Source organism: Puma concolor, chromosome B1, assembly GCF_028749965.1.
Source record: "Puma concolor isolate L17-30 chromosome B1, mPumCon1.1.hap2, whole genome shotgun sequence".
In the NCBI taxonomy this organism is placed as follows: domain Eukaryota; kingdom Metazoa; phylum Chordata; class Mammalia; order Carnivora; family Felidae; genus Puma; species Puma concolor.
Genome location: NC_141670.1, coordinates 4,694,878 through 4,720,309, shown reverse-complemented (window position 1 = coordinate 4,720,309; position 25,432 = coordinate 4,694,878). Strand labels below are relative to the sequence as shown.

Below are 25,432 nucleotides of genomic sequence, written 5' to 3'. Positions count from 1 at the left end.
CCCACATACACACACAGACACGAATGCAGGAAGACACATCCTAGTTAATTTCTTGAAAACTCAAGACAAAAAAAATCTTGAAGGTTGCCGCCAGAAACGAGGCATTACCTGCAGGAAATAGCAGTTTGAAGGACAGCAGATTTCTTGTCTGAAACCATGGAAGCCGGAAGCAGGTAGCACCTGGTTTTTCCTGTGTCCATTGCAAATTCAGTATCTGGTGAAACTGTCACTCAGAAATGAGATGGGAATGAGAACATTCTCGCATAAGGGAAAAAGAAAAGAATTGGTCCCTAGCAGACCTTCCTGTTCTTCCAACAGGAAAGGGCATTCTTCCAACAGGAAAGAAAGAGTGAAAGGAATCTTGGAGCAGAAAGAAGGCACCACATGTAGAGCGGAAACATGGCTGTATGCAATAGAATATTCTCCTCCTGATTGTTATAGACAGTATTTCATCCCTGAGACAAGAGTCACAGCCCCGTCTGATACTCAGCTCAAGCCTTTGCTAGGATTTTGATAAATGGAACATAGGTTCACACAAAACCTGAACACAGATTTCTATAGCAACTTTATCCGCTCTAGCCCCAAACGGAATCAGTCCAGATGTCCTTCAACAGGTGAATGGTTAACTAAACTGTGATATATCTGTAACATGGACAACTACTTAGCAATAAAAATAAATGCGCTGTTGATCCACCAACAAGTTGGATGAATCTCCAGAGAAATACTGAGTGAAAAAAAGCCAGTCCCCAGAGGTTATGTACTGTATGGGTCCATTTATATTACATTTTGAAAGGCAAGGTTTTAGGAAAGAATGACAGCTTAGCGGTTGACAGAGTTTAAGAGTAGAGAGAAGAAAGGAGAGTGTGTTAACTATAACTTGTTATTTTCTGCATTTTCTGATGGTTTGACGTAGGGAGGCCTTACTGACTCTGGAAAGATGGCCCCTTCCAGGGCAAGCAAACTCCTAAAGAGCAAACACCTTGATTAAATGCACCCTTTGTATGCAAGACAACCAATCCAGCGCCCCACACCCCCTGACGACTTCCCTAATTGGGCCCTCACACCCCAGGCCACTCTCCAACTGCCCCACTCACCGCAGGGCAGGTGCAGACAACTCACAGTGACCCCTGTGTCCTTGAGCCCACTGAAATTATTCAGACCAGCCCATCCTGCACCTGCTTCCCCATCCTTGGCTGTTCCTTGCAGTGGAAACCCCAGTGAAGCTCCTTGCTTCCAGTCCACTGCTCCCTATGCTGCTGACTGGCCCCTGTGCCTCCCGATGTGGCCCTACAGGGGCCTCCTATTTCTAGAAATCCATGAGAATATATTTCATCCATCATGACCATCATTTCTAGGTCTGTTTGTCGCACCGTGCCTCTAGAAAACAAGTCTTTGGTACATTTTAAAATAGGAGATGGTGGCACTGGCCAATGCCAGCAACCTCTGTGGTATCGATTCAGTTTCTTAACTGTGGTGGTGAATGCATGATGCGTTTGTATGGAACTCGCAAACAAGTGCCAGGAAAACTTGGGGAATCTGAATAACACCAGTGACCACATCACTGTCAGTATCCAGGTTGTGATGTTTTACTGTAGCATGCAGAGTGTTTCTGTTGGCAGAAATGGGGAGCAAAGTAGAAAAGGATTCTCTCTCTAGATCATTTCTCAGAGTGGCGTGTGAATCTGCAATTACCTGGAAGCAAATTTTAAGTACACATGTTTGTAAGGCCACGCTATGGAGTTTTATAAAATAATAGAACTCATTTAAATAATGTGGTCTAAGTACAGTTTCATGACTCTAAAATTCATTGGGTAATTATAGACACATTTGTGGATGGGAATTGGGTTTAGAAAGATTTTGCTTAGGGAGCTGTCCAGAAGCGTCACTATTTGTTTCTTTGGTTTAATTATTATTTGCTTAATTAAAAATGGCTCTCTGTCCCTCCCCCGTTCATGCTCTGTCTCTGTCTCAAAAATAAATAAATGTTAAAAATGTCATCAGTTGTCTGTGAATGAGCAGCTTGTTGGAGAAATGTTGGCAAAATAACGTTTGAGCGAAAGATGAAAGACCGAGGCAGACGGAAACTTGTGTAATGATAGGAAGGGCACGTCCTATTAACAGGGAAGAAAAAAATCTCAAAATGAGCCAACCTGAAAGTGAGTAGGGTCGTGTCTTGGAGAAAACGGGTGATGCAGGCTCGTATTTCCCAAAATAAAAACACATCTCAGGAGAGAGCAGGAAGATTCCAGAGGGAAACAGGTTAGTGTCCTCAGAGGAGAGCTAACGTCATAGAGCTTGCGAACTACTGGTGAGGACTTGGCCCCGCCCGTCCTGCCACAGAACCACAAATGTAGGCTCAGGTGACAAGAGACTTGACCGAAGAGACTGGGGCATCGGGAGGAACGTTCAGGCCTGGAAATGTGCAGGTGTCTCCCAGATCCGGTGGAACCGGGCACCTGCCATGGGAAGGATGCACCCTGCCAGAATTCATGGAGTGGCAGGCGATGAGCAGCGTTGGCCAGGTGGTGCACCTCGGTTCTGGAAGGGTTTTCCCGGAGGGGCGGGTCTGTTCTAGGTGCCAGTGCCCCGGTGTGCCCCAGTCCTGCAGCCCGTGGGGCTGAGAGCCATGGCTAACGGCCAGCAGGTTCAGGAGAGCAGGTGTTTTGCTGGCTTGCTCAGGAGCAACAGTTCAGCTCTTCCTATATGAGAAGAACAGAAGCAAGTTTGGAGGGATGTGTCTGGCCTTGTCCTAGGCCCTCAAGGGGCCTTTCTGAATCTTACTGAGTTGGACAAGGGAAGGCAGCTCTATGCAACAGGTGTTTCCTGAAACACAAAAGGCAGAAGGCGTCTCTGCATGGTCACTGTGTCCAGAGACTATGGGGCTCCAGGAAAGGTCACCAGGTTTCCCCAGAGCCTGGTTCCTAGTTTTTACATTTTGGACTACCTCACTACCCGGGCTGCTGGGAAGGACTGTCCTGCAGGGGAGGCCTTGGGGACGGCAGGGAGGGACTAGAAGATGCAAAGGAGGGGCCCCTGCGTGGCTCAGTCAGGTAAGCAGCCAACCCTTGGTTTCCACTCAGGTCATGATCTCATGGTTTGTGAGTTCAAAGTCCGCCTTGGGCCCCACGCTGTCAGTGCAGAGCCTGCTTGGGATTCTCTCTCTTTCCCTGTCTCTGTCCGTCCTATCTCTCTCTCTCTCTCTCTCTCTCTCTCTCTCTCTCTCAAAGTAAATAAATAAAAGAAAATGCAAAGGAGTTACAAAATAATGACAGAGATGGTGAGCTTGAGGGGGACAGCAAAGTCTAGTAAGCCTTGCACCGAGAGGGAAAAGGTTACAGGAAAAGGGCAAAAAAGCTACGGTGCTCTTGGACATACGGAAGTGCATCCCGTAAGTGGGCTTTGCGACAGACGGTGCTTTGGTTCGTGTTTTTCCCCCCACGTTTGGCTTCTTATTCTTTCCTGAACATTAGGCTTTTGTGGTGGTTGCTATAGACCGAAAGAGTGTGTCTTCCCCAGATTCCTGTGGTGAAATGCCGATTCCCAAGGTGACCGTCTTAGGAGGTGGGGCTTTGGGGAGGTGAGAATATGCCATGAGGGTGAAGCCTTCATAAATGAGGTTAGCGCTTTTATAAAACAGACCCCACAGAGCTCCCTTGCCCCTCCCACCATGCGAGGAAGTGGTGAGAAAATGACCTTCATCAGACGCCTAATCCGTCTACGCCGTGATCTTGGCTCCTCCAGCCTCCGAAGTGTGGGAAGTAAGTCTCAGTTGTTTTTTTAACAGCTACCCAGCTTATGGTATTGAGGTTGTAGCAGCCTGAACTAAGAGAGTGCTGCTGTTTCTCTGTATCCACCATGGGGTCCCCCCAGAGCACACACTCCCCGTCCCCATGGTTCAGAGCCACTGGGCCCAGAGAGTGTAGGGGAGACTCAAGGGGGGTGAGGGGCAGTTCCCCCAGGGCTTCGTGCTTTTGCTAAAACTGAGGAAAGCAGATCTCAGACTATCCGGTGCACACTTCCCCCACATGATGTTCCAGGCGGGAGAGCCGTTTCCTAATAAAAGTGACGGAAGCTCAGTCACTTTGACATTTCAAGCTAGACTGTACCAAGCTCCAGAATTGTGATAAAGGAAATTCTTGTCCTGACAGGCAAAAGGGATTAAATCAACAAACTGGAAGGGGACGGGAGGAAGGCAGTAATTCTCTCTGCTGCCTTCTCAGGCTGTTCCCTCGCTAACAGTGGCATGCACTCTTTGCCATAGTTCTGCACATTTCATTTTTGCAACACGAACCAAGCATTTTATGAGGTGAGACGAACTTCTCTACCTGCTTTATTTCTAATTTCATTAGCGTTTATTTATTCTTGAGAGGGAGAGACAGAGTGTGAGGGGGAGAGGGACAGAGAGAAAGGGAGACATGGAATTGGAAGCAGGCTCCAGGCTCTGAGCGGTCAGCACAGAGCCTGATGCGGGGCTTGAACTCATGAACCGTGAGATCATGACCTGAGCTGAAGTCGGACGCTCAACCGACTGAGCCACCCAGGCGCCCCCACCTGCTTTATTTCTAACTGAAGAAATTATTTGTATTGGAAGGGGGTGCATTTGGGGGGCCATGGACTGTTCTCTGCAAAAAAAAAAAAAAACACATACAACACATACACACAATACACACACACACATGCACACACTTACAAATTATTTGAGTGATCATCTAATCACCTGAAAACAGTGCATAGACCCAGGTTAAAATCCCTTCCCTATAGTATTAAAAATCTCAACTTCACTTGCCCATCTGGAAAATTTTCTGAAATGATTAGGAATTTCACTTTTTTTTTTTTTTAATGTTTTTAAATGTTATTCATTTTAAGAGAGAGTTAATGTCAGGGGTGGGGATGGGAAAGGACAGAGAGGGAGAGAGGGAGGGAGGGAAGGAGGGAGGGAGGGAGAGAGAGAGACAGAGAGAGAATCCCAATGGGTTTGGATCCTTTGGGATCATGACCTTAGCCGAAATCAAGAGTTTGAGGCTTAACTGACTGAGCCACCCAGGTGCCCCAGGATTTTTAATATTTTGAAGGAAGATGTTTTATAATGTGTTCACAATTCTTTGTTTCAGTGAGTTAGCATTTTCCCACTAGTACTAATTTCACATCTACCTTTGAGAAGCACCTTAGTCTACTCACCAGCGTGCTAGCAGGGGCTGTGGCTTGGACAGGTCCGTGGTGACCCCCGCGTCTCCTTTCTTTATGTAAGCATCATCATACCGATGACCAAGGCTCCCATGAGGGCTGAATGAGGTGAAGTGCACAATGTGTAGAATGAAGGGACTGTGCTGTCTAGTGACCTCTTCTAATCGCATCTTCTCATTTCAAACAATGACAGTTTATAGCATTTCCTGTTCATAAACGGGCTTAGCCCTGTCACCTCCTTGACTGCCACAATCGTGGCCACCCCGGTTACACTAGGTCGCACCTCAATGTTTGCAGTGACAAATGGCTGGGAACGATTTCCACATCTCTTTGTTAATGGTACTGGACCTACTCAATAATAATAACAAATGTTTGTGCTGACCTTTTACGTTTTTTATTTATTTTTGGGACAGAGAGAGACAGAGCATGAACGGGGGAGGGGCAGAGAGAGAGGGAGACACAGAATCGGAAACAGGCCCCAAGGCATCAGCCCAGAGCCTGACGCGGGGCTCGAACTCCCGGACCGCGAGATCGTGACCTGGCTGAAGTCGGACGCTTAACCGACTGCGCCACCCAGGCGCCCCTGTGCTGACCTTTTAAATTTCAATAGTGTTCTCCCATCTAGTACTTACTATGCTCTCAAAATTACCTGGGACGTGGGCGGATATTATTGGCCTAGTTGTTGCAAGGAAATTAAGAAATTAAGACCAAAGAAATTTATAATGGGAAGTGACTTTCCCCAATCCTCACAGCCGGCTGGTGGATAGGGAGAATTTGGAGCTGGGCCGGCTTACTCTGCATTCATTTCCTTCCGCCTCTACCTTTCCGTGATGCCAGCTCTACCCAAAAGCAGGCTGAAGCCAAGGTTCTTCCTCCAGAGTCTCTAATCACATGTTCCACTCAGCTGCTGGAATATTCCATTTATTTATTTACTGTTTGTTTACTTTGAGACAGCAAGGAGGGGAGGAGAAGGGGGAGGAGGAGGAGGAAGAGGGGAAGAGGGAGAGAGGGAGAGAGGGAAGGAGGGAGGGAGAGAGAGAGATGGGGAGAGAGAGAGAGAGAATCCCAGGCAGTTTCCGCACGGTCAGCACAGAGCCCAACTCACCAACCCCGAGATCATGACCTGAGCCGGTATCAGAAGAGCACTGTCGTAATAGATGCTGTTTGCAAAAGATTTTGCCCTTTCACTAACAAAGACACAGTTGGCATTTGTAACTCGGAGCGTGTGGGTTCGCATTCACACGTGCATGCGTGTGAGTTGTCACACTTGTCACGACTGGGAACACACTCTTGGAATTTGAAGGAAATCCATGGATTTGGGTCTAATCAGAGCATCTGGCTAAATTGAGGGGTGTCTCCTGACTGAAAATAGAAGTGTCTACTTATTTTCTGCTGCAAGGCTTGTTGGTAAGCGTTGCAGTATTGGGGGCCTGGGTCCATCTGACGTCAACAGTAGTCCCCCCCAACTCAACTTCTGCATGCACTTGAAATCCCCTTCTTCAGTTAATTTCCTGAGAGCCCCCAGTATCAAGCTGCTCACTCTGATCTGAATTAGCTTCATAAACAGAGGTGAGAGGAAAGAGGAATAAGTCAGTGCAGAGATAAACTCTGAATCGCTCCCGAAAAGCTTCTTTGAAAATGATTCCAGTGACAAATTGCTCAATTCTCCAAACTATCGGGGAGACTGATACAAAAATGTCTTAATGGACATGCAAAAGTTTTTTCATTACCTTTGGTGTGAGGTCACAGGCCTGAGCTACAGATTCCAATTTCTACTCCCATTTGAGGACTGTCCCGTGGGGATGTGTCTTCGAGATCCATGTAATTACTGTTTAGATGGACGTAATACCTATCCTCAGGGCCTATGGATGGCCATTCTCCTAGAACACGTGTAAGCATGGTTCCAACGTGTCCTTCCAAGCACTCTCCAGTGTTTGGCACTGCATTCCCCACCAGCATCCTAGATCTGGGCTTGCATCCATCCTGTAATGGCAGCTCTAATGCTCAAGGTCCCTGAGAACAGGCCAGGCTCTAGGGAATCCCACCGCATGCCATACACAGCTGACCCGCTTCTTAGGGAATCCCTGTCTATTTCCAGGGATGCTCCATGTCTTAAAGGAATCATGTGCCACTGAGTGTAGATTTAGCACTCCCCTGCCAGATTACCACTGATTACTTCTTGGCCTTGATCATCCTAGTGAGCTCGGGAAGGGCGACAGAGGCCCTGCGTTGACTGGGGCGTCCACTTGCTGACGGTGAGTCTGCACCAAGGTGAAAACGCTTCAGCTTCCTGTTGTGGGGGAGTCCACTGAAGGACAGATACTCTAACCGAGGGGTCACTCTCTGCTGCTCTGGTTAACGTGTCAGCACAGGCATGAGAAGAACAGACCCTCAACCTAGATGGAGAGTGACGACAGTCACAGGGAGACTGGATCCTGCATGTCTTCATCCAAAGATCCAATACAAATGTCCCCCAAGTATCCAAGGCATTGCTGGGCCCTCTACACTTCCTGAGAACAAGGCAGTGTCCTCTGTATGAGCAAGATGGCTGGTCTTACTGTCCTCCTGGGTCTCTTCCCCAGCGAACGGCAGAATGGTGGCTGTCTCATTTCCGCCACACAGCGATCCCAGCTAGGAAGATCTATCTTTTTATTGTTTTCCTCTCGCGGAAATTCAATCTCACTCAGCATTTTCTTTAGTCTGGTATCAGAACTGACAGCCCTGTACGGGAGGAGAATGAGAGGTAACGGTGCTGGTGCACGGATTTCTATTATCTCCCAGCCCCCTGGGGCCCTCCTCCCACCGCCTGCTTCTTTACCTTCCGGAAGCCCAGATTCACAGGGGGGGCTGTTCCCAAGACAATTAGCAAATCCCTGCAAAGTTCTCCACTTCAGCTTCTTCCGAGGCTTCTGAATACAATGTTCTCCGTATATTTATGATTTAACTTAGAGCGTCATCTGCTTAAACAAATGTCAATCTTATACTGTAGAGCATAGTTTCAGAGACGGACAATACTTACATAAACACATAGGGCCCTTGATTGCTTTTGGATAGATCAGTTCCATTGATTAGTTCCATTTACAAATAAGGTAATGTTGGGCAGGGGGTAGTAAAGTCCTGGGGAGAGACAATAGCGGCTGTTAGTAGTCATTTTTCCATCGAGTGCCCAAGGGCTTGTCAGCCTCTTGCTAACACTGTTTGCAATTGAGCCTGGGCACACTATGTTTCTAATGGAAGTAGGGATCTGTGGGAATGGCTTCATGTGGCAATCCAGGAGGGGCGGCTGGAGTTGTGTCAGGAACAGGCTTCTCCCATCCCCAGGTCATTTACCATGTCATGGACTGCATTTAGCACCTTCCCCTCTGACACAGCACAATCTGGGTGATCTTGCCTGTAATCAAATGATCCATAGTCTGTAAATACACATTCACGGTAGGATTCCCAAACCTGGGTCCATGCTCAAAAAAAAAAAAAAAAAAAAAAAAAAAGTAAAACATCTTCTGATTCATTATGTATATACCCCTCTAAGCCTGTTTATATGTGTTGTGCCCTCCCCTAGAATTATCTTCCTTTTTTCCATTGGTGTAGAAATCCCATCTCTCCTCCTGGGTCACCCAAAACCTTGACATATCAGAAAACCTTCAGTACCAACCCCAGATGCATCAGGATGTCATAAAAAAAGCCTGGACCTCATACTTGAGTTTCCGTCTGGTTCCTGATAATTACTTATGTGAGCCAGGACATGTTCATTAATCACCTGGAGTCTACCTTTCTACATAAGCACATACTTGACACATAGTAGGTATGTTATGGGGGCACCTTCTCTCTTCTTCTGATGATCCCAATAGGAACCATGCCTGATACCTCTTTGTATTATGGCACCGATCGCAGAATCCCACACATTTCAGAAGCTCAGCATAAATTATATTATTGCTACTGCTGTTGATGTAGCAATCACCTACTATTTTAGATCATACTATAGCTCTGCTCCGCATTTAAACGGAATAACCTAAGAATGAACTGTTTTGTGGTAATTCCAAGGATGACAACTATTGCTTTTTAATTTTTTTTTTTCAATGTTTATTTATTTTTGGGACAGAGAGAGACAGAGCATGAACGGGGGAGGGGCAGAGAGAGAGGGAGACACAGAATCGGAAACAGGCTCCAGGCTCTGAGCCATCAGCCCAGAGCCCGACGCGGGGCTCGAACTCACGGACCGCAAGATCGTGACCTGGCTGAAGTCGGACGCTTAACCGACTGCGCCACCCAGGCGCCCCAACTATTGCTTTTTAGAGAAGCTTTTCCAATAGGAAAGATTTTGTATATATAGTTTCAGGAAATATTTTAGAGGATCTCATTTCAATCAATAAGTAAGGAAGGACAATCCTTCAGGAAAAAAAAATATGAAAACATATTTAAACTCAAAGGCAGAACTAAAAAGAATGAGGACAAAGGGAGCTAAACTTGCTTTTTTTTCTCCTCAAGTTCTAACTAGTATTTTTGTATAGCGTCTCAATTACTTCTCACAGCAATCTTAAGAAAAAAGTAGATATTCTTTTAGGGACCGAGCAGTTGATGTCCTTGAGTAACTGCACAAGATCAACCAGCTAGGAAATGGAAGAATTTAGGACATCACCTCAGTCAGTGAAGACTCGTGTTCTCCCCACACCAGGAATGTGTGGGGAGAACACATTCTCCACTTACAGAATGTTGACCTACAGCCAGATGGAAGAAACAGGGCTTCTAAGGTAACCAGTGATGGTGGCCTTATCAGTCCTTGATCATGCGATGCCTTTCTGAACATGTTTCTTTGCCTTTACTACCATACTTTGCCCAAATCTCCAGGGATTTTGCTTTCTCAGTGAAAGGTCAGGCTAGTTCGTAAGAGTTGACTATGACCACTCAAAATTCATACAAGTATCTTTGCCTCTTGGGGTGTTCGGGAATACCAAAAAGCCTCCAAGCTTCAAAGGACAAGACTCTGCTAGTGACATTTTAGACATACTGAAATTCAAAGGGATTTGGACAGTTGACATATAAAATATACAGGTAATCATACACTTTGTCTATCCTTGAGGTCAAAGAGAAACGGGCAAGGAGTGGAGGGAAGGAACTCCTGGGTAGGCAGAGGAAGCACGATGGAAATATTCTAGAGCAGTCTGTGTCTCTTTTATGAGGAGATTTTTATAACACCCTTCTTCACCCCCCTGCTCCCCCCCACTGTTCAGTCATATTCTTCCCAAAGTATTTGAAGGGAGAAGGAGGAGAAGAAGACCAAGCACGTTCAACCTCAATTCCTGGCACCTTTAATGCTCATCCCAAGACCTCTTCTCTAATACAGTCAATCTGGCAGAATGAGGACATGCTACACGATCATGGGTGGAATGAAAGCCCACCAGTATCAGAATCCCCAGTTTTCAAATGGAGCCATGGTTCTATGGCTGTTCTCCATGTGTTTTAAAAACAGGCAAATGAAACATTTTCATTCGATGCTTTCTCAATATGAGGAAATCAGTCACCACAAGCAAGATGGATTGATACAACACAGTGGATGGTGTCACTGTCTCCTCCTAATGTCTGAATGTAAGACATTTTCGAGCAAAATGATTATTTCCAGCTTTGTGATTACTGTACAACCACCGACTTTTTAGAAAGAACATAGAAAAATCAGAACAGTCCCAGTTCATACCTGAAGACAAATGCAACAATTTGTATTGGAAAGTTGCTGCAGAGGTGTGTGTGTGTGTGTGTGTGTTGTGACTGCTTCTTTGCAGGTCATTCTGATAAAAAGATTATTTTTATATTATAATTTTGGAACGCTTTTCCTTAACTCCCTGAACCTAACAAGAGACATATAAACACTTGTCATTATATAGTTACCTGAAGAAGAGGAAAATGCTAAAAGTAGGATAAGAAAGGAAGAATCAGAACTTTAGAGTTAGTGTAAATATGAACCCAAACTCTCTTTTCTAGCTAAAGAAATTGAGTCTCAGAAGGGAGGTAGTTTTGCCAAAAGCATCAAGCTAGAGAAAATGTTCAGCCCTTCTAAAAGTTCATCTCTTTGGAGAATGGCTATCTGCTGAAGTCTCTGGAAAAGTCACCTACTGCTAGGCAACTGTCCCTAAAGCTAGATAAACTTTTGGTTGTGTTTTCACAACAGTATCGAGACCTGGAGAAGCAACCAAATCTCTCCTCACTGATCTAATGACCTCAGTATTAGACCGTGCTGGTAGCTATTAAAAGCATCTCTGCCCTAGGTTTGTTTTAGCGCAAGAAGAAAGCATTATTAATGAACATTCAGAAGGTCATGTCACCTAGTTCCGGACTGAGGTTTTCAAGCTTGCTGGTGTTCTGCAAGCCTTGGGAAAGAGCCAGGTGCGAAGCAGCCTTTCAAGCTGATCTTAAAAGTCATAGTCAATAAAGCCTGTGGTTTTCCCCACATGGATTCTTGTGGGATTCACCTTGAGACAATCTGGGGGATGTTGACTGAATGCGTTCCTTTTTCACTACCAAAATCCACTTTGCCACTCCTAAAATGTGGATCAGAGCAGATGGGTAAGCCTTTCTCCATCTGGGTTGTTTTCTTCTCTCCTCCTTCAGAGATTGACTGGATAGAAAAGGAAAATCATATTTTTTTGATCATTGTGCTATATGTCAACTGTTGTTAACTTTCCAACAGGACTATGAGGTAAGTATCATTTGATGTATTTTCAGATGATCAAACTTAGATTACTGGTGGTTTTTAATGTCCCCTGTTTAGAAAGTGGCAGATATGGGATTTAAAGCATGACATTGTGACCACAAACTAAACCCCCATACCAATGGTTCCCAAAAATGGTCCCAGCATGCACCGGTGTCACCTAGAAACTTGTAAGAAATGTAAATTCTTGGGCCCCATCCCAGACATGCTGAATCAGAAGCACCACTATTGGGGTCAGAAATCTGTGCTTCAACAAGCCTTCTGTGCCATTTTGAGGCACACGGAAGCCTGCATTTTAGGCCTCTTTAATTTGGCTACCTGTTTGCTAAAGAAGAGAATTCACAATTTTCTCCTCCTTCCCAGTGGATCACTTATAGCATGGTTTGTCTTCTCAGATTGGTTTAACACATCTTAGTTCCCTACATCCTAATACCATTCATCTGTCTTCTGTTTATATGTCATTAACAAAGCGAAAGTAATCTCCATATACATACACATATATACATATGTATGTTTATATACACGCATACATGTAGTTAAGGGCGTCCTTTTGTTAAAAAACATTGAAAAGTACTCAACTTATTTATTTTCAAACCATGCAATGAGCATAGTTTTAAAAATCAAGATTTATATGAGTAAATAGTTTGCAAATAGTCACAGGATCTGTTTTTTTTTTTTTTTTATTTTTTATTTTTTTTTATGGTCTAGCAAACAGTCTATCTTGGAGGATGCTCTACGCACACTTGAAAAGAATGTGTAGTCTGCCGATATTGAGCAGAGTGTTCTATAGATGCCTGGCTCTGTTCTTTCATAAAGCAACCACAGGAGCCCAGGCTTGGGTGCTACTCAGTGGGGGGGGGGGGGGGGGGGGGAGACATGGTTTGTAAATGTTGATGTAGTGAAAGGCTGAGTGGTAGTCACCATCTGGTCCTTAGTAAGATGTGACCTCCTACAAAGTCACGTGATTCCTGAAAGACCCCCCCCCCCCCCTTTCCTCCTCCTCACAAGGGGCGGGGGTGGTGATCATGTCAGCCATGTTATTGAGGAGATTATGTATAAAAGGCGTCTGCAAACTATCAGTAATTGTTCTGACTTCTGCTTTAATTCCTTGAGCATCCATACTTCTTGCTCCTCCAAGATAGGCATTGCATTTAGGGAAACAGGAATCCTGTGGCTCTAATACTGACCATTTACCCAGTTCCATAGTCACCCCTCACATTTTAGTCCGTGACATTAAAAAAGCCAGTGACCCGCTTAGCATTCACGACAGCATACTGTATTCTCTAAGATTTTCATGCATGCGTTGCTTTTCTGGCGAATTAGCATTCTCATTTGTGCAAAGTTTTTAATTCCTCATTTTATCTCAGGTATCCTGTTCCGATTTTCTGTCCCCTCCTCAGGCCATTTCACTTAAAACCACTCTCCCTCTTCATTTACTTTCAGAGGTTTCTATTGCCATCCCACCACCTGAGTCTTAACAAGGTAGTTTTTACCTGCTCAACTCCCATTGCTGAGTGCCAAAAATATCGCTAGTACTGCTTAGCCAGAAGCCCGAGAATTAAGACAGTAGTATGCCTACGGCTGGGAGAAAAAAACAAAACAAAACAAGACAAAACAAAACACCTCAGTGCAAAAGCACGATGTGCCAGACGCTGCAGGCCAAAACAGAAAAGTGGTCACGAATCTGCCTGGTGTGAATTCCCCACAGTACCTGACTTAACTCTAATCCCATTCGGTTAATGCCGCTCTAAATAACTGGCATTAGAATTGTGATATAAATCAAGGATTTCACATCCACTTAATCAAAGGGGGAAAGAGCTCCTAGGAACATAATCATGGCCTTCATCTACAGCCTGATTACATGAAGGGGGCCAGAGGGGCTTTCTAAAAACAAGTAGGGGTCCTCGGATCAACTAAGGGACCACCAATTTCTCTGCAACACCCAACAAGGAAAGCTTGACACTAGATGGCAGCAACACCACATGCTTTTCTCCCAAACGAAACCTTAAGGTCTTGGGGATAAAAAAATCTCGTATTATTAAAACACAAACACAACCAGATTACAAGATCAGTCGATCTTATTTGACAGCCCTCTCCCCACCCTCACCATACTTAAGATCAAGGAGCAATTTGGCAGGAACCACTGTAACTCTCTGACACATGATCTGGGCAAAGAAAATGCCCCACCTAGATCGCAGCAAGAAAAGGTAGTTACGGTTATTGGGGATCATTGTTTCCTAAAAATGAGAATCGGACAGTTTTTTTGTACCCCAGAGAAAGGGGGTGGCGTTAAACACCTTAAGCAGGACCCAAGAAACATGAAGTTCAAACTACAGCCTGGGGCCTGTCACAACACGGATAAGAGTATTGGGTTGTGCCGGTGACACTCAGCGTTGCTGATTGGGATCCGAATAAAACAAAAATCATCTATGCATCCAGACCAGGATGGTTACATTTTGGAAATGATTTTTTAATGGGAGAGATCCTTCTTGGTGACATGAGTCATTAAGGATAGCAGTGGAAAGACAAGACTCTGTTTCTCAAGAAGTCAGCTCTTTAGCCTTCTAAAACCAATTTTTTTGTTTGTTCCTGATGAGAAGCTGTGAATGAACTATTGGAGCACTTAATGGGTCTTAGAACACATTTCTGTTGACTTGCTGATTTACAGGTACCGTCTGGGATCTGATCTGAAGTCACAGAGGGATGATCCTCCCCTCTAAATGCCCAGTTTAGCCCAAAGAATAGAACTCATGGAATCCACTGGGAATTGCCCAAAGCTTGAGCCATTTTGCCCTTTTATTCTCCCTCCAGGGAGAGCTACCACATAATAGGACTCTGCATGTATCTAAGTCATGTCTACTAACGCTGCAACTTTCAGAGAAGCACATTTGGTTCCTCATATTTGGAAGCTCATGTCTCTGTTGAGAGAGACGTTGGTTTTGATGGCACTTCCAGTTGTTCCTGGGAGGCTGTAGGGAGGCTGAGGAAATCATGCTTTGGAGCTTACATTTCAAGACTGTAACCCTTCATTTTCTGGATGGTCATCACATTCTTGTGTAGCCTAGAGACCATTGGGGCAAGGAGAATATAAGAGAAATAAGGCAGGAATGTAAGAAATTATTCTGAAGTTGCCAGCCGATTCAGTCTTGAACACTGAAAGAGACCAGAGTAAAGCAATATGGGCAATTGCCAACCATGGGCTCTCCATTCCACCAAAGGCATTCGGTGATGGGGAGGATCGGCGATTAGTATCAACGGTGACTGTGTTTCTGGACATAAAATGGAATCCTCTCTTACTAAGGTGTGGGGTGTCCATGTTCTGGTTCCCTCCAATCCTCTAATGGAGTTACTAAACCTTTTTTGGTCAGAAGTGATAAATCCTTTAAATGACCCTTTGTTAGTGCTAGCACTCACTTGTGGTTTCTGTCTTGTATGGACTTCGCGGCATTCCCTAAAATGCCTTGCCTTACATATTCCCCAGAGACTGCATAAACACAATTTTTTTTTTTCTTTTTAATTTGGGGAGGGCGGAATCTGGTTCATTCTACCAACCACTTGCCGTTCTAGGGCTCTGTTCTCTCTCTGCTGGCTTCATCCCTTTAGCAGATTCAGAAAGGATCTCTGTCTCTTTTCTCTGAAAGTCTCTACCCAGACCATTAAATCTGACACAGTTCCACTTGAAGATTTGCCAACCTGCCGTCTCTCTTGCCTAGACCATGCTATCAATTCTAGACGTCCTGCCTGATTTTGAATTGAATCTGAACCTAAGTTTGTTCACAGATAACCCTAACGCGACCTAAGTCAGGAAATAGGAAAATCGGTCTAACTTCTTGCAGATAGCCATCATGCCCAAAGATCTCAAAATAATAATTATTTTATTTCATTTTATTTTAATGTTCATCTTTGCTCCTTGGGGTTAGAGCTTGCGGGCTGTCTGTCTCCACCCGCATTTCTTTTCCAAGTTACGCAGGGGGCTCCTCTCAGGTCAGCGGGGAGAGAGACACCAGCAGGTGGAGGCCGGCCCCCGCCCCCGCACAGTCCCTCCTGTGCGCTCGAGTGGCCGGGTGGCGCGGCCTCTCCCCGCGCGTGGCTGGGTGTCCCCCACCGGAGCGGCCGCCGAGCCTCCTTTTTCCAGCCTGCGCGCCGCTGCTGCTGCTGCTGCTGCTGCGCCCCAGGCCGCACGAGCGCGGCGCGGGGAGCGCGGGGAGCGCGGGGCCCGAGGCCGGGCTGTGTCTGGGGCTGCGCCGAGCCCAGCCTCCTTCCCCTCTCCGCGGGTAGGGATGGTTGAGTCCAGCCGCCGCGGCGGCGGCTCCTTGTGCCGCTAGCAGCCTGTCTCCTGCGCTCCCCGCCTTCCCTCTCCGGGCTGGCTCTCCTCCCCCCCCCCCTCCCTGCGCCCCCTCCCTCCCTCCCTGCCTGCCTCCCTCCCTCCCGCGGCTCCCACTCGCCGGCTCGCTCTCCAGCTGCCTCGGCTCCGGCTCTCGCCCGGCTGCGCGCTCGCTCCGCGCCGGCCCCCGCCCGCAGCCTCGCCGCCTCGGAGCCTCTCCCCGCCCGGAGCCGCTCAGCCCCGCAGTGGCTCGGGACCGATGCTACGGGCGGGCGGCGAGCCGGGCGCGCGGACCTGCGGGAGGCGTCGGGTGCGCGGCGGCTCGGGGCGGCGGGACCCCTCTCCGGCTCGCCCTGCCCGCCGCTGACCGCTCGGCCCGGTGCGTGGCCCCGCCGAGCCCCCGACAAGCGCCCGCGCCGCCGCGAGCGTGTGGACTATCTGCAGACATGACTGCGCGGAGGAGACGCGAGCGGCCGCTCCTGCTCCCGGCGCTGCTGGTGCTGTGCGCGGGGCTCCTCGCTGCGGCCAAGGGTAAGGCGGGCTCGCCTGCTGCCGGGGGACGCGGGCGAGCCCTGCGAGGGCCCCGCTCGCGGGCGCGGGGGTGCGTTCGGGGGCGGGCAGGGTGCCGGGGCCGGCGCCGGCCGGCGGGGGGCTCCATCGCGGACGCCCGGGACCCGGGCTGCCGTGGCCTCCCCACCGCCCTGGTCTCCCCCTCCCCTCCTTCCCCTTCCCGCGGCCGGCACGACGCGCTCTCCGTGTTTCGGCGGGGCGCGGTGGGCTGCCGGGGAGGAAGGAGCCCGACTGGGGCTGCACCTGCGCCGTGGCGAGCGACGCCGCCTGCTCCGGGATGTGGCACGGCGGGTCGGGGCGGCTCGGCCGGTCCCCGGGACTTTCCCCGGACCCCGGGCGGCTGCCAAAGTGGCCCGGGCGAAGCCGGCCTCGCAAGTTCTGGCTCTCCAGGGGTTCGGGGCGGCTGGGGCGGGTGGGGGGGGGGGGTGGTGGTGGGAGCCAGCGGGCAAGCCCGCCTGCCGCTCGGCCGCCCCTTCCTCCTCCTGCAGCGGACCCCGGGAGGACTGCCTGGCCGGCCGCCTCCGTAAGGTCGCCCCCGTCTCCCTCTGCCTGGACTTCGCTCCTCGCAAGTTGGCAGGAGCTGGCGAGGTGCGTGGGGGACGCGGGGAGACCCGGCTGGGGCTCCACCTCGCTGGTGCCCGCTGTGGCCACGGGGCTGTACCCCTTGCTCCGTCTGGTCCAGAGAAGGAGTCTCCCCGGGTCACTCCCGGAGCTGGGAGCTCTGTGAACTTGGTTTTCTCCTTGAAACGAGTTGGGGAATGTTCTCCTGCAAGTAGCCTACAGGCTGCGATGTCGGGGCTGGCGGGAGCCCCGGCGTTTGTCTATTCTCTGGGAAAGAAAACAGGCTCGCTCTTGATTCCGGGAGAGGGGGGAGGAGGGGCACAGAGGAGCCGGAGAGAGGGGATATTGGTTGATTTTCACACTGCAAAGTGCCTGCCCCCTTTCCTCATTTTGGCCTCCTTGCGTGCCCCTCGTATCCATCGACACCCCATCGTCCCGCTCCTGGGAACGTCTATATCGAAATACGTTTTTTTTTTCTTTCCCTTTTTGAAGGGTGCTGTCACATCTCGTGTGTGTGTGTGTGTGTGTGTGTGTGTGTGTGTGTGTGTGCTTTCTAATGGCCACTTGCTCTTTCCCCACATATTATTCCCCCCCCTTCCCTCTCTAGATTCTTCCATTTTTTTTCCCCACCCTTTTTCTATTCCTTGAGTGTTCCAGATTCGAGGGTGATTGACAAGGCGAAGGAGGACTGTCTCTGGTTCCATTAGGAAACTCCAGATGGGCCTGGCCTGGAGAGAGATCGAGAGAATGGCAGATTAGGCTTCCCCTCCCGGCCGCCCTTCCCCACCCGGCGGCCAGGGCCCGTGGAGAGCCGACCGCCAGGCACCAGACCCTCCACGCGCGCACTCGCCCCTACGACAGGGTGTCGGTGGGAATGCGCCCCCGACATCTCAGGGAGCGCAAATGTTTGGTGTTAGTCGCCTGAACTCCCGGTCGCTCCGGATCGGGGACCCTCTGCCCACGGGCCCAGCCCGGTCCGGACGCCCTGCCTTGGGCGCCACTGTTGGAGCTGCTGCGGAGGCGCGGCGGGCCGAGCAGGGGTGGGTGGGCAGCGGCCTTGGGTCTCGCCGGCCTGGCTGGGAACACAGAGGCGAAGCGAGCAAAGTCCGGGCGAAGAGGGGCTATCTCCGGGAAGTGCGTGCGGGTTTATTTTCCCTCGGGTCGGGGCAGGGGCCTGCGGACAGACCCTGGCTTTGCCCGGCCGAGCCCCTGCGTGGGGAGGAAACACCTGCTACGCAACTCGGCAAAACTTCCCACCCCTTCGCTCTGCACTCCAAGTCCAGCTCTGCCCCCGGGGCCGCCTCCTTCCCCAGGAAGGCAGCGCAGCCTCCGAGCGCATTCTCGGTTCCCCGCGGTTCCGCGCGCTCCGAGAGCCCTTCCCCCGCAATTAGCAGGGGTTGCTGCGCGGAGACGGCGGCGGCGGCCCTGCCGGAGCTGCTTAGTAATCCGCACACGTGTGCCGGGCGGATTCCGCCCCCTCGCGGGTGGGCCGAGGCAGTGGGCGGGAGTGTGCTGGTGGGCCTGGGGCGCGGGCTGCCGGGGCGGGTCCTGGGGCTGTCCGGGCAGGGGCCCCAAGTCCCGGGCGCCCGGAGCCTGGGGGAGCTTCCGCGGCGACCAGAGCGCCTCCTGCGCCCTGGGGTGGGGGTGGGGGGGTCCCAGGTCCTGGATGTAGGAGACAAGAAGTGGAGTCCGGGGTCCCAGGCCCCTGGCGTGCGCGGCGCGAGAGTCGGGGGGTGCGTGTGTGTATTTACGCGTGGAGGGGACCGGGCGACCGCGGTCACTGCGCTGTTTCCAGACCTAGGTTGCGGGGGGGTGCGCGAGGCTCCTGGATCACCCCCGCGGGGCTGGGGCCCCGTTTTCTCTGCGCCCGAAGGGTCAAGTGCGAGCGCAAGTGGCCGCGTGGGAGCTGGCTGCAGGCAGGAGGCTGGTGACGCCAGCCCCGGAGTCGCCCTTAGAGCTTGGTGGTAGCTAGGGCGGGGTCGCAACCCCCCCCCCCCCCCCCCGCCCCTGCTGAGGGAAGCCTTGAGGGCTAAGGTGGAGCCTCTGCCCCCCGGGGTGCCTGCCAGCCGTGGGGCTTCCCCGAGGAGGAGCGCTTGGGAGCCGAGCAGCGCGCGCCCAGGTGGCGGCTCCCGTGGTGGCGAAGGCAGGAGGAGTTTTTGATGCGTGGGGTGTAATTCGTGACCTGTTTGCGGAGTCGTGAGAGGCTGCAGGCAGCTGCAGTTTTGGTCTGTAGGACCCGGTGCCATCCCTACCCGGTGGTCAGCTTCAGGTGACGGTGCTTTCCGCTTCGGTGCAACCTTGGGGGGTCCCCGGATTCAATTCTGACGCCTTCTTCCCTTTTGATTATTGAAATCGTGAAGGTTGAGCCCCGAGTGTGCTTACGTCCCCCAAAACAGCACGTTTTCAGGGACCGCGGGAGAGGGAAAGGCTTTCAGAGTTTTCTTCTAGTAAATAGGCGGCGTCAGTCATTCCGTGAGCTCTCAGATTTGCACCCTGATCAGGGGCCGATCTGCTGGCTGTTTGGGTGCGCAAAGTTTGCTTTGCTTCTCAATCGTCTCCCGTGTCTGTGCAGCGACAAGAACGCAGTTATTTGCAAGCGTTACTCAGAAAGTGTCCTAAAAGACGAGCATATATAGTAGCTCTGTGGTCTCCCAGAGGAAGTGTGGGAGTGAAAGGTGGAGGGCTTGTCAAAATTCCCAGTTATAACATTCACTAACCCACCCAGCGAAGAGATTGAAGCATGCATTCCCACAATTTCACAGCAACCGTATAACGCAACTCACACACGCGCACAGAGAGAAGCCTTCCCAAATCTGCATGCTTCTAGGTGAGTTACCTTGTTAACAATTCGTATCACCAAGAAGGATGCTGAGACCTTACACTCACGGGCCACATTGCTTTACGGTTGAGCCACTCTTCACGTACTCTCTCTTGGGAAAGCCAGGAATTCCTGTGAATAAACGACTTTCACAGAAAACCCCTGATCCATCATGTACTGAAAGGTGCATCATCTCAAGGGAAGTTAAAATTTCAGCATTCATGATTCATATTATTTATTGCATTGTCAAGGGGATTAATTTTTTTTTTTTTTTTCAATGAGGAACTGTTCAGCCACAAGCTCTGGTGCTTCTGGAACACCTATATAGTCTTAGTTTGGGATTTTAAATCTGTAAACAGGTAAGCAGAAGGAAGGCTTTCTTCCCAAGTGGCAGGCTTTGTAAACTTGAATAGTGGGACAATGAGATCTGAATGAACAAGTCTAGAGGTAGCAAATAGCTCGCGGTAAAATGATAGGAGAATCCCCCCAGGTCTCAAGCATCTCCACTAACCCAGGCCTTGGGAGGAAAGGGAAACACCGTTCGCACATTGGCTTTCAGCTGGCCAATCATGCTTGATAAGTAGACTGCCGGGAGTAGGTGCTTGTGAGCTCCTACAGGCAAACCGGGTTCCTCCTGAGGGCAATGCTTCCTTAGTTTCCAGTTGATTGTCTCAAACAAACACCGACAGTGCTTCGAAAATGTCGAGAAAATGGTCCGGCTTCCTTTAAGAAATAGATAAACAAAGGCTCAGTGGCCAGTTAGTGTTCACTGCAGACGATACAGCAAATCCAGTGTAGACATTTCTGAGCTGTCAAAATGCAAATGGCATATTAAATACTCTGTGCTCTACTGAATTCTAAATGTGCCTCCGGTAGGTTTTCTGCTGAGCTCATAGTGAAAATAAGCCACCACAGCTTGCATACATGCAATGTAAACTACACTTTCCCTTTGGCCTATTGTATTTCTTCTGGTTAGGTTCATCTCCCTGTAGAATTAAGAAGCTGAATGGGTACTCCTTGCACAGACCGGATGACAAAGCTCTGTGGTCTTATTTTAATTTCATTGGTTTCGCTGTTAAATCAGAGGAAGACATCTGGGTAAAGGTATGGATATTGTACAGCCTACCGTATTTGTACCTTTGGGTTGATGGGCATAGGATTGCTGGACCAGCAGTGGTAAGAGACAGACTCAAGTTCAGATCTACTCCCATGTCCCGGCAACTGTAAGGACCCGATATGGGAATTGTTTGAAACACTAGAACCGGCTTGGGTGTGCCACCTGAGGCAAAGAGAGAAATACTTTGGCTGGGCTGAGGCTAATTAGTCCTGAAAGAAATCCGTCCTTTGACCTGGTCTTCAGTTGTGCAGCCACTGTGCGTAGCTCACTGGATGTCCACGTCAGGACGACCTATCGGTATGAAGATTGAATAATCGTATTGAGGTACTTACCTCAGTGCAAGCAAGCAAGGCTTTTCCGCGGTGACTTCAAGATGACCTTACCTTGGGCTAGTTGATATATCTGTATTGAAGTTGGAATTTAATGCCTAGTGCTGAGGTTGAGAAGTTCCAGAATTAAAATTCCCCATTACATCACAAAGAATAGAAGAAGTTCGTTTCATTAAACTGGTTAAAAGCGATGGATGGTAGGAGTCTTTGTGAAAGCAATACTCACCTTGTTACAGTTCCGCCCCCGCCCCCCCAGCAAAGCAACCTCTTTGGATGCAGATTGAAACACATGTTTTACTCTTTTGAGTTTAGCTGCAATTTCTTTCTTTTTTTTTTTTAATTTTTTTAAACGTCTATTTATTATTGAGTGACAGAGCGTGAACAGGGGAAGGGCAGAGAGCAAGGGAGACACAGAATCCGAAGCAGGCTCCAGGCTCCGAGCCGTCAGCTCAAACCCACAAACCGCCAGATCATGACCTGAGCCGAAGTCGGACGCTCAACTGACTGAGCCACCCAGGCGCCCCTTTAGCTGCAGTTTCTTTAAACCATACTAATTTCTGGGAGAGGAAAATGCCATCCTTGCTTTAGGGAGGTTGTATGATCTCTCTTCATCCTCAAATGGTTTTGCTCTAGCTGCATGAGGGATTTCATCATCCACTAGGCACACTGTCTCATTTACCAAAACCTACTCCTAAATATATTATAAACATTCTTTTGAGGAGTAACATTTCATCAAATTAAGTTGATCTAGAGTCAGTGTTACTTTGACCCAAAGTGGCAACATTTATCTCCAGCTAAAACTTCTCTGGTGAATGGAAAAAGCAAACAAACAAAACAAAACAGAACAACAACAACAACAAAAAACCCATGCAGCCTGCCATGAGCCCTTGTTAAAAAGAAGTACTATATCTTTTATTTCTCCTATATTTTGCAATTTATTCATTGAAATCTTCTTGCTTTGTCTAGTACTGGTTTTTTGTTTCTTTTTTTAGCTTGGGGAAAACTGTACAAGGGAAAGGGATATTTCAGTATTGCCATGTTCTCCAAACAGAAGTAGCAGAAAAGGGATCCATTTTGATACTAAGTCTTAATATTTCTGGTCTTCTACCTTAAAACTAACAATCTGAATGTAATTTTGTCCCATTGTTAGCAAAATAATAAATCATGAATAATGCTTTGTGCGTTAAAAATTCCCCTTGTTACTGACATGAGCTCAAAGGGAATATAGTTGCAGAGAAGTCAAGTTCTTGGTGGCATTTATCAGCTCATTTCACCATTGAGTCACTTTAAGGAATATTGCAACTGGAGACTTAAATTATATAAAATATTGGCCTGATTCTCGGTTTTATGTATTTTGGAGATCCTCAACCTCAATAAAATTCAAGAAAACTAATGTGACATAGAGATATTATAGATGTGCATCCAACTCTCTGGCTGAATGATCCAAATAAGAATAAGCCACTTGAGTTGCAGTGGAATCAGAGCAGCTTTGGAGGACGAGGCGCATTTCTCTATCATATTATTGTGGCAACCTTCTGTTTTCTTTTGCATTAAACCTGTCACCTTTATCATTGTAGATGTTGGCATCATGACCATGATGTAGAGTTTTTGAATAGGCTTTTGCAAACTTTGTCTGCATAAGAATCACAGGTCTTGTTTAAATGCAAATTCTGAGGTCTCTCTCCCCAAATGATTCTCAGTAAATGGGTTTTGGATGGTGTCAGAAATCTGCATTTATATATGTATACATGTTATCTATCTACCAAGCCTTCCACCCTTTCAATAAAAGGCATCCGAATCTAATGACCTATTCACTGAGACTTCACAGACGAATTAGCCCACACTGATTTCAAGATGATTATCCTATAGTATGAAATTGTGCAATTATTTCAGAAGATTTCTTCTTTATCATTAGGGCCTCCATGATCAATGTTCATCGTTCTGTGCTGTTTTTATTCTTTCAAAAAACGGTTTTACAGCAAAGATGCGATTCAAGCTCCTTGTCCATAATGTTGATATTATGGGAAGACTTCGAGGGATAATTATACTCTTTCGTATGAAAATACCATGTGAATGATTTTATTTTTTTTTCTTTTACTGTTTAGTGAACTCTGATATGATTAGTGTTATGTAGGAAAGAGCTAAATGTGAGATTAAAATTAGAATTCTTTGGGGAGTGATCTCTAATGAATTAAAAGCCTTAGAAATTAATTGTGAATTCTAAGCATTTTCCAGATGCCTCGTGAATCCCTGAGCCGTACTGTTGACATGACTATGTTTCTGAAAACCTGGCCTGATGACTCTCTGAGTGGATTGTCACTCCCTTTTCTATCTGTAAGCTCATAATTAAGACTACAAACCTTTGACTTTTGTGTGGATGGATAATCTTCAGGGTGACATGAAGACACCTTACGAAAATGGGTCTGCTGGTTAAGGAAATTCACTTTTCTTTCACAGAATGGGCCATAAGAGTACTGTTCAGAGGCCATCAACAATTTTTGTCTCCATGTTTCAAACTATTTCTTTTTATGGTTAGGGAAGTGGTGTACTTTGATGTATCATACAGCTGTGGATAGTTAAGATTTGCAGGGAATGATTGGCACTTCATACAGAAAAGAAGAGGGACCCTGGCAACATAAGAAAGGTCACATTTTTACAAGAAATTAACTGAATTGAGCAGATACTTCCCTTTATGCTCTAGAAATGTAAATTTCTTCAGCGTCAATCTGGCATTTCTTGTTCTGATTCCATCTTTTTCTCCTTTCTTTACAAAATATAATTGTTGTGAACAACTTGAGACGAGACAAACCCAGCCATTAGGATTTTGTTTTGTTTGTGGTGGCTGCTACATACATGAGGTTGCATGTTACCTGCTCAAGATGCATATTCCATTTTCTATGGAAACAATATGAAATTTTCAAACTCTAAGCCCTAACACTTCCCCCCCCCCAAATTTGTAGATATTAAGAAAAAGTCAAGTGAGAGCAAAGTCACCTGGGTCCTATTAGGTAGGATTCTTTTTTTGTTGATTAATATATTTAAGTATTTAGGTGCAACTACTGTTGCTAATGGGAGATATATATACATGGTGCTAGTCTGTTACAACCATTAACAATGGAAGACCTGGGAGCCGAAGAAGAGGTTTGGGGAGTCTAGACCCTTAAATGGGATCAGGGTAGTTATTTGGCTCACTTGAAGAATCCTAGTGTGTACCAACAAGAATAACTCAAATCCATATAACCGGAACTCATGAGTTCTTTACTATTTACCTATACATGTTAAAAATGAAGATGTTGAATCTGTGCTTGCTCTCAATGAGCTTTCGTTGTTACTAAAAACAAAACAAAACCCTTAGGTCATTTTGTTTTCAATTTTTAACATGTGTTTATTTTTGAGAGACAGGCAGAACATGAGCAGGAGAGGGGCAGAGAGAGAGGAAGACACAGGCTTCAGGTTCTGAGCTGGCAGCACAGAGCCCAATATGGGGCTCAAACCCAGGAACCATGAGATCATGACTCGGGTTGAAGTGGGACGCTTAACCGACTGAGCCACCCAGGCGCCCCTACAACCCTTAAGTTATTGACTTAATTAGTATGTATTCAAATACTGGACTGTGATACAGACAACAACTGTCACACAGAAATGAGTACAGATATTGGTACAGCCTCCGAGAGCAGAGGAGAAAGGGGATTGGGACAAAGTCAGTGAGAATGAGGAGGTTGAGAGAGGAATGGCTTCCCCCTAAGCCAACCATAGTGAGAAGTCAGGTTCAGTGTCAAGCATGTAGATGAGCCTATAAATATTGATGCTTCTCAGAAATTCTTCTATC

At 47.9% G+C, this 25,432-nt stretch overlaps 1 protein-coding gene and 1 long non-coding RNA gene across 5 annotated transcripts in view; one reads left to right on the top strand and one right to left on the bottom strand.

Moving 5' to 3' along the window:
• Positions 1–1,562: 1,562 nt before the first annotated feature.
• On the bottom strand, positions 1,563–2,261 carry LOC147581429 (uncharacterized). The gene is made up of 2 exons (XR_015249664.1): positions 2,151–2,261; positions 1,563–1,692 (listed from the first exon to the last, which is right to left on the bottom strand). It is a non-coding gene; the product is annotated as an uncharacterized LOC147581429 (long non-coding RNA).
• Positions 2,262–16,543: 14,282 nt separating this feature from the next.
• The window catches only part of CSMD1 (CUB and Sushi multiple domains 1), a 2,044,057-nt gene continuing 2,035,168 nt past the window's right edge, over positions 16,544–25,432 (top strand). For all 4 annotated transcript variants that reach the window (XM_086703086.1, XM_086703088.1, XM_086703085.1 and 1 more), the window contains exon 1: positions 16,544–16,739. In XM_086703086.1, coding sequence (XP_086559212.1) covers positions 16,655–16,739 — 85 coding nt within the window. In that variant the 5' untranslated portion in view covers positions 16,544–16,654. The remainder of the gene's footprint in view (positions 16,740–25,432) is intronic.